The sequence below is a fragment of the Petaurus breviceps genome, unplaced genomic scaffold (assembly GCF_028583685.1).
Source record: "Petaurus breviceps papuanus isolate PSGF00001 unplaced genomic scaffold, PetGlider_PUasm1.0 90919, whole genome shotgun sequence".
NCBI classification, from domain to species: Eukaryota; Metazoa; Chordata; class Mammalia; order Diprotodontia; family Petauridae; genus Petaurus; species Petaurus breviceps.
In genome coordinates, this window is record NW_027187378.1 from 15,094,420 (window position 1) to 15,102,727 (window position 8,308).

At 48.3% G+C, this 8,308-nt stretch overlaps 1 protein-coding gene across 1 annotated transcript; it reads right to left on the bottom strand.

Annotated features, from left to right (window-relative positions):
* Positions 1–681: 681 nt before the first annotated feature.
* On the bottom strand, positions 682–3,719 carry NKX2-2 (NK2 homeobox 2). The gene is made up of 2 exons (XM_069075369.1): positions 3,425–3,719; positions 682–2,093 (listed from the first exon to the last, which is right to left on the bottom strand). Exons 1-2 carry the CDS (start codon positions 3,681–3,683, stop codon positions 1,531–1,533), a joined length of 822 nt encoding a protein of 273 aa, XP_068931470.1. The 5' UTR covers positions 3,684–3,719; the 3' UTR covers positions 682–1,530.
* Positions 3,720–8,308: the final 4,589 nt, after the last annotated feature.

The window sequence follows — 8,308 nt, forward strand, 5'->3', positions numbered from 1 at the left end:
CTCTCTCTCTCTCTCTCTCTCTCTCTCTCTCTCTCTCTCTCTCCCTCTCTCTCCACTCCTCCCCCCTTTAGTAAGAGGTAAGTCAATCTCAATAAAGTGAAAGTCATTGAATGTAGTGGCATCAAAAGCTTCTCATTCTATAGGAGCCACTCATAGATTTCGGTGAGTGAGGGACTTTGCCACTCACTTCTGCCGGTTTCACAAATCACTTTCTACCCGAATCTCCTTAGCTCAAACACTGAGGAAGTCTCTCTGAGGTGGAGAACCCAGATCAAGTACATAGAGAAATATTTATTTTCATCTGGGCCAGGGTGTAGGGAAGAGGAGTAACAGGGAGGCAACCCCTTAGCTAGAGAGAGGAAAGAATTCTCACCCCGAACGACTGGACGTCAGGTTTACAGTCTCAAAGGTCCCATTCCAAAGGTGTTCCCAGTATTCTGCGTTCTACTGCCCTTCACTTCTCATCTCACCTGCCCCCGACCCCTCCCCCCCAGCAACAACAACAACAAACAGGGCTACTCAGGGTGAGATTTCGGCCTGTGTCCCGTTTCCCTCCCGCTGCAAGGCGCTGTTCCTTGGAGACAAAGTCAGACAAACCGGGCCGGTTTCTTTCTTTCTTTTTTTTTTTTTTTAAACACAGCATTTTTATTAAAATTCTTATAAAAAATCGAAAATCTCCCAGCTCTCCTTTTGGAGTCGTACACAACCACTGAACTGGATATTCCCGGGAACAGGGCCCCGAGAATGATGAGGAAGGGTTGGGGGGTATGTCTTCTACATTTTTCTTTTTTTCATATTTGGGGCATATTTGCATCCAGGCAAAAAGAAAAAAGTTAAAGAAAAGAAGGTTGGGATGGGGAAAGGAAGGAAATGAGAAAGATCGCCCTGAAGGTTACTTTTGGCAACATTCACCACCGATATTTACAAAAACCCAAATCCAAACAAAAAGCAAACAAACAAATAGAAAACTGTGAGGGAAAGGAGGGAAAGGAAGAAGTTGCTACCAGTTGTCAGAATGTGTACATGGCCATAAATATTTAAAGTTTTCTTATAAAAAGGAGAAATAAAATTCTCTATTTTAAGCGTTCTCCACTTGCTTTAGAAGAAGACGACTGACAACATGTCTACGGCACACAAACATACTTTACAAAAAAACACAAGAGCAGAGGGGTTTTATTTTGCGTGGAGGGAGATTTATCTAGGTTTGTTTTTTCAAACGACGACGACGACGACAATCTCTCCCCCCTCTCCCCAGGGGAGCGGCAAGTAAGCAGGACTGCGCAAATTTTTGTAAACACGGCGCCCAGTCTCCAAAACCCCTCTCTCCAAAAATAAAAAAGAGAGGGAATACAGTCCTTGAATTTCCCCATCCCAAGGAGCTCAAAACATTTCCCTCCCTTAAAAAAAAAAAAGCCATGAGCAAACTCCATAATAATAATTAGAATAATAATAATAGCGTCCTCCAGTGGAGTGGGATTTGTTTTGGAGCCTTGAGTCTCTCTGTCTCTCTCTAGGGCTAGGGCGTCTGTCTCACCAAGTCCACTGCTGAGCTTGCACCAAATGGTGCGCTGTCGGGTACTGGGGGGTGCTGGCGGAGCTGTACTGGGCATTATATTGCATATGCTGTAGTGACTGGGCGCTGTAGGCTGAGAAGGGGATGCCGGCCTGGAAGGTGGCTGCGGCCAAGTCCTGAGCTTTGAGCGTGTGGCAGGGTTTGCCGTCCCTGACTAAGACGGGCACGGCCACCCGGCGTGGGGAGGGCAGGGGGGTCACCTCCATACCTTTTTCGGCCCGTGCCCGTTTCATCTTGTAACGATGGTTCTGGAACCAAATCTTCACCTGCGTGGGAGTCAGGCGGATGAGGCTGGCCAGGTGCTCGCGCTCGGGAGCCGACAGGTAGCGCTGCTGCCGAAAGCGCCGCTCCAGCTCGTAGGTCTGTGCCTTGGAGAAGAGCACCCTCCTCTTCCGCTTTTTGCCCGCTTCCCCCCCGCCGCCCGGGGTCTCCTTGTCGTTGTCCGGCGACTCGTCGGCTGAGGGCTCCGGGGATTTAGCGCTGGAGTCCTGCGGAGGCGCCCCAGCCGCCAGTCCGTGCACTGCAGAGGGAGGGTACAGGAGGGGGAAGTAGGAAAAGTGGGATATAAGGAAAGGTTGAGGGTGGGTCAGGGTGGTTTGGGCAAGGGCGACAGGAAAAGAGAGAAGCTTGTGTGTGTGTGTGTGTGTGTGTGTGTGTGTGTGAGAGAGAGAGAGAGAGAGAGAGAGAGAGAGAGAGAGAGAGAGAGAGAGAGAGAGAGAGAGAGAGAGAGAGAGAGAGAACCGCCTGGGCCCTCTGCCCTCCAGGACAGCAAACGATTGCTTATCCTCAAACCCGCCCCCTGTACCCCAATCTCCTCATCCCTTTCGGCGTAGAGGGGAAGGATTTAGGCCCATTCCGATTTTCTCCCTATTCTGACTCCCTTTTTCTAACCACCATCCTGGTTTGAACCTGTCAAAAAAACTCATCTCTGTAGTTGGGGGCATTTGGGAATTAGCCCGCTAGCCCTCCTGGCGAATTTCAACCCTGCCCAAGAAGTTGCCAGAGCCGTCGGATGTGCTCCCAGTTTCTCCAGGTGGGGAGGGAGGCCTAGGGAAGTGGTGGGGATAAAGAGGGGCGCCTCATTTTCCCAGTGGTTACGAAAATGACCATGAGGAGGTCTTCTGCTTTTGGGGGAGGGGGGGTGCGAAGAGAAAGGAAAAGGATGGAGATCTCGGACACCCTTAAGTGATTTCCTCTCTGAAGGGACGTGGGCTGATTTTTAAAAGAAGAAATTCACAATCCAGTCATTGATTAGCTCTGCCTTTTAAGACATTTTTTGTGTGTTTTGTTTTTGTTTTTCTGGACTGTCTCTAAACCAACCGATACCCGCTCAGCACAAAGCGGCCTCTGTGTCTGAACAACGGGAGGGCTATTTATAGCACCCCTAGAACGTCCATCTGCATCTTAGGCTCCTTCAGAGATCAATATTACACACACAGGCTCGAACACAGGAGGGTAAATATGCCTAGTGATCTTTTGCCTCAGTAATGACATGGTATTTACAATTTGTTATCGGCCCCCAAACCCGAATTGTAACAAATACTGCCCTTTGAAAGGACATTTCAACTTCTTTTCCTCCTTTCCCTTCCAGTTCAGCAGAATAAGAAAAAATTCGAAGCATAAATCCTCAGCTCTCCCACTCCCCTTTCCTGAGACATGGAGAGTTTTAAAAACAATGGTAAGAGTTAATAGATTTCCCCCACAAATCAATACTTTAGGGACTGGCCTAGGTTGGGGTTGGGGCGGCTGGGTTAAGTAGCTTCTCCTTCCACTGTCCAACCACATTTGGTCTAAGGGAGAAAGAAGGGGGAGGGAGGTGGAGGATTGTTAGGGTGAAGTTTCTTTACTCACAAGAATACTGGATGCTCTCCGTACTGGCCAGCCAACGGGTATAGGGGTTGTCGCTGTTGTCGTAGAAAGGATTTTTCAGGGGCAAGGTCTGTACTGCTTCCAGGGCGCTCGGTCCCAGCACCCCGGTTCTCTTGGTAGGCTCCGACCCTTCGCTCTCTTCCTCTGCCCCCTCGGCCACCGATCCATCCTCATCGTTGGTGTCAGGCAGGTCTAAGATATCCTTGACCGAAAAGCCCGTCTTTGTGTTGGTCAGCGACATGGTCTGGGCCCGGCAATTTATGCAGGAAAGTTGCAACACCAGTTTGTCAATCCGCAGTTCTTCGGAAACACACACACTCACGCGGGAGGGGTGAATGGGGGAGGGGAAAGGGGAAAGGGGAAAAAGGGGGAGGGGTGCTGGATTTTATTTAAAAAAATATATAATTGTGAGGAAAGGGAGGAGAAAGTCACTATGAAAGGGAGGGGAAAAAATCACTATTTTCTTTGAAAGAACTAAAAAATGTGTGCAGTAGAAGAAGCCAGGAGTCCCGCGGGTTGCTGGTCTGAGTAACAGTTTGTAACTCCAGGAACGATGCCAAAGTGCGGTTACTTCGGGCTCCGGCTGCAACACAGTGTGCGGTGTCTGGTGGCAAGAAAAAAATAAGCCATAGCTGGAGTGATCAGTCCATATAAGGGTGGTCTGCACACATGAACCTGCAGGCAGAGAGAGAGAGAGAGAGAGAGAGAGAGAGAGAGAGAGAGAGAGAGACAGAAAAAACGCAAAAGGTTGGGCACGTGTGGGCGGGTCTTAGGAGTCAAGTGGATGAAGACAGTGTTTGCAGATGTGAAATTGTGGGTTTTGGGGAGATTCGAGCTCCCAGCCATTGGTCCCGTAGCACATGATGAGTGGTATAACGTGTCAATTAATTGCAAAGACTGGGAGGGCCTTTTTACACAGTATTTACATACAAAGAACTACCAAGTCGCTTGATATTCCAAAGACTTGAAAGTGGCATTTTAACAAACTGCTTCTAAAAAAGGAGAGGATAAACAAGAAAAAGAAAAGGGGAAAAATCTAGTTTTACATTCATCACCCTCAACTCCTTCCCCCTCCCCAGCAAAATGAGATCCGCCGCGTGTAGCTGAAGTCTTTGGAAAAGGGTGGGGGGTATGTCGGGGGGGGGTGGCATTGTGGAGAAGAAGAGGAAATCTCTTTTTCGAATTAATGGTGGTTACCTAAACAAGATGCTGTTCAGATGGCAAGAGACCAACTTATGTAAACCTCCTAGGTCAATATTTTGGTTGAGGCTTAAGGATGAGCACTAGAAATTAAACAGGCGAGTAATTGATTCTAGTTAGCTCCGAAATACCCCGGAATAGCAGAGTACTCTTTCACCCACCTCCATCCACAAGGCAGATCCGCCCCCTCCCCCATTGCCCTCCTTTTATTTGCTAAATACTAATTTATTTCACTCCTTCGCCTCCCCCCCCCCCCCCTTTCTTTGACACAGACAAGGATAGGCGTTTCAGTTAAGCTTTTGACATCGTGAGTTAAGAAGATGGGGATATGTGCCGAGGAAGGTCTGTTCTAACTCCAGGACTGGTTTGAACTCAAGATGTTCTCTCCCCCTCCATTCCCTTTCTGGCCTTGCTCGTATAACCACGTAAACTCCCAGCGTTTCCTCTCTTGGTGTTATAGCAGGCCAGTCAAATAATCCGGGAGAGAAGATTCCTGATATAGAGACAGCCCTACTCTCCTTTTTTTCTCCTGTATTACCCCCTATCCCCCGCCCCCGTTTGGAACTCAGCATGTGGTGGAGCTAAAAGAGGGAAGGCGGGCGTTGGGGGTGGGGGGCTGAATGGCCCAGAACGTCTCAGGGAACTGAGGCTGGAAGAATGAGGAGCCGAGAAAGAGACAAAATTTCCCCCAGCAGAAGTGCTTGGAGGGGTGGTGTGTGTGTGTGTGTGTGTGTGTGTGTGTGTGTGTGTGTGTGTGTGTGTGTGTGTGAGTGTGTTGGCCAATACTTTCAGTGTCATCTTCCATCTAACTCCGCCCCCAACTTTCTTCTTTTCCCTTCCCCGGCTATTTTGTTCGATCGGAGGGGTTAATGGTTTGGAGCCCTGAGTTAGGATTGTGTTAAATCTGCATTCTCTCCCTGACCCAGTAACTGAACTATTCCCCTTTAACAGCCCCCTCCCTTTTCCCTGGGCGGTAGAACCCGGCTCCTTGGGAGTTTTCTTTTCAAGTGCACTAGTTTTTCTCCTGGGATTTGTTACCTAACTTTTCTTCACCACCATGAAAAAGCGACGGGAGAGAAGTTTGACTTGAGGAAGGAAGAGAACGTTGACTTTGGGATAGGGGTCTAGGTTCTTGGTTTCGAGTTCCCCTCCCCCGCTTTTGTGGAGGGAATTGAGGTGTTGGGGGAGGGTCGAATCATGGGGAGCTTGGTGGAATGTGTTCGACTTCCACCCCTTCGCCCCCCATAATCGGTTTTTATTTTGCTCCCCTGCAAAGCTCCGGAGTTCGACTGGCCTCTGGAGCAATTTATTATTGTTGATCGGTTTATTTCTGCATCCCTCTCTGCCTCCCATCTAGTATGTGACGTGGGTGACAATGTCTCCGGGCTGAGCGAGCCCTTCGGCGCATCCTGGGTGGTCGGACCGGGCAAACACAAATACAAACCGATTGCTAAGCTGCGGACAATGGGCGAAATGTAGACAAATGTCCTGCTCCTGTTGGAAGCTTTTGTCCGGGCTCGGTTTTTGCATTTATTTCAGTGGCGAAATAATGCATGATTGACGCCCTCTTTCAGCGTGTCCTAACTGTTTGGAATAAATCTAAGGTTGTTCCTAGTTGTCATGGCATTCAACTGCTCTCAATGGACTATCTCTTCATTCATTTCGGAATCCATCCACAATATTAAGGAAACCCCTTCATGTTGACGGTCCCCAATTCCTCTCTTTCTCTACCCAATACACTTTTCTTTCTCTTTCTTTTTCTTTGCCGTACGATTAGAAAATAGATTGAATCGCGTCCCTGATACCCATTACTTTGCTCTCCCTCCACCCCCCACATGTGTCTCTCACTCACTTTTCCCCCTCTTTTCACGTGGGAGCTCTTTGGCCTCTAGGGCAGTGCGTCTAGGTTGGAGGTGCAGAAGGAAAACAAGACTAGAGTTCAGCAGGGTTTGGACCCAGGGGCCTAGAGGTTTCCTTTCCCATTGTTATCTGGTTGTTAAATAAATCACTAAATACCTACTCCATCTAGATACAGGAAAAGAAAACGCGGCTGCCTCGATTCCACAGTCTAGCAATCGAGACTGGATTCTCCTTTTGTCCCTTCTCTACTCCCCATCCCCCTCCCCTGCCCTCGACCCATCTCTGGGAACTAGAGTGACTCTCCAAAGGGGTACGCTGCAACCTTGAGTTGTGCTGACTTGAAGGCAAGATAAACCCCTCCAAAATCGGTAGAAAAGTTTTTTCCTTAGGGTTGTAAGGATATGCCGCTGGACATCTTTACTCTGGACGGTTGGTCTGTTAGAGCTGGGAAGTTTGATCCTTTACCCTTCAGACAATCTTTTCATCTTTTATACCACTGACATTACCCTAGAGACTGACTCCAGTACCTAGGTTCTTGGAAGTAGGCCTCACCCTATGTTAGTCTGAGACACTGCTTAGACCCTCCAATGAACTCCTTTCGGTACTAATTTTGTGGGCAGGAAAAGTCGAAGAGGTATATGTGTGTGTGAGAGAGAGAGACTGGCAAGGTGCTAGTCTCCCAATCCTCCCACCTACCTCCTTCCCAGAATCTAGTCTGAATTGGCCATCCTCTTTCATTCTTTCCCCTTCTCCTTCCCTCTAGGGAGCCTATAGGATGCACAGACCACCTGATAGGTAAATATTTTCCTGGGTTCTCAGAATTAATCAACCAGGTGGAATAGTCCTCACAAAGGCCTATTGAAAAAGCCACAGTCTGGCCCCCATTATCCCCTCTGCTGCTCACAAAGACCTAGTAGGAATTTTACTCCCTGTTCTCACCAAACTCATCTCCTCATTTCAGGTCTACTCTCTGCACGACTCTTCAGGATCCCAGAGAACAACTTTCCTTACTATTTACTAGCCTTCACATTCAACGCACCTGAAAATGCCTACCCAGTCAACAACCCCTCTTTTTCTCTTTCTCTGTCTCTCTGAACACACTCAAGTTAATTTAAAAAAAATTTTTTTTACTGATTTCCCAAGGTGATTCTCAATCTGGGAATGAATGTAGGTTTACTCTCTCTACTGCTCTGTTTTGTTTCCCTGCTTCCTCCTCTACTCTTTAACCATTTCCTTCTTAGAAGGGGGGTGGGGGGAGATTTGATGATTCTCTCCTAGGATGGTTTTTTAGTATATCTTCCTCACAGCCCGGTCAGTCACACATGTGGCTCCCATACCAGAACTTCTGAAGACCTGACATTTGCAAGTGAAAAGGGCCACCAAAAGCAATTTCGAGCACTGTAATTGAGGGGGAGAAACTGTGCTTGTTATAGGAAGATCATAAAAGAGAAGTCCCCAAGGAGAGGTATATAGGGTGGGGGAAGGCACATAGTGGCTGTGTTTAGTGGGATTCGGCTGGCCTAGTAGTAAGTCCTGCTGTGGAAACTACCGTAGACTCCTTCCCCATCTTTGGAGGCAGAACTGAGAGGGCAGCCTAGGACCTGAAGCTGAGACCTTAGGGAGAGAAAGTGCAAAACGCCCATTTTATGCAGTTGCTGAAGCTCAGACTCAAATTAAACAGGTGAATAAGCACTATTGACTCATAGAGAGAAAGAGAGAGTAAGAGAGAGGGAGACAGAGAGAGAGACAGAGAGAGAGGGAGAGGGAGACAGAGAGAGAGAGAGAGAGAGAGAGAGAGAGAGAGAG

Excerpts from the sequence above, each read along its gene's own strand:
- NKX2-2 (XM_069075369.1), bottom strand. The coding sequence starts at position 3,683 with ATGTCGCTGACCAACACAAAGACGGGCTTTTCGGTCAAGGATATCTTA. Across the intron at positions 2,094-3,424 it reads GGAGAGCATCCAGTATTCTT|TGCACGGACTGGCGGCTGGG; the intron begins GTGAGTAAAGAA and ends CTCCCTCTGCAG.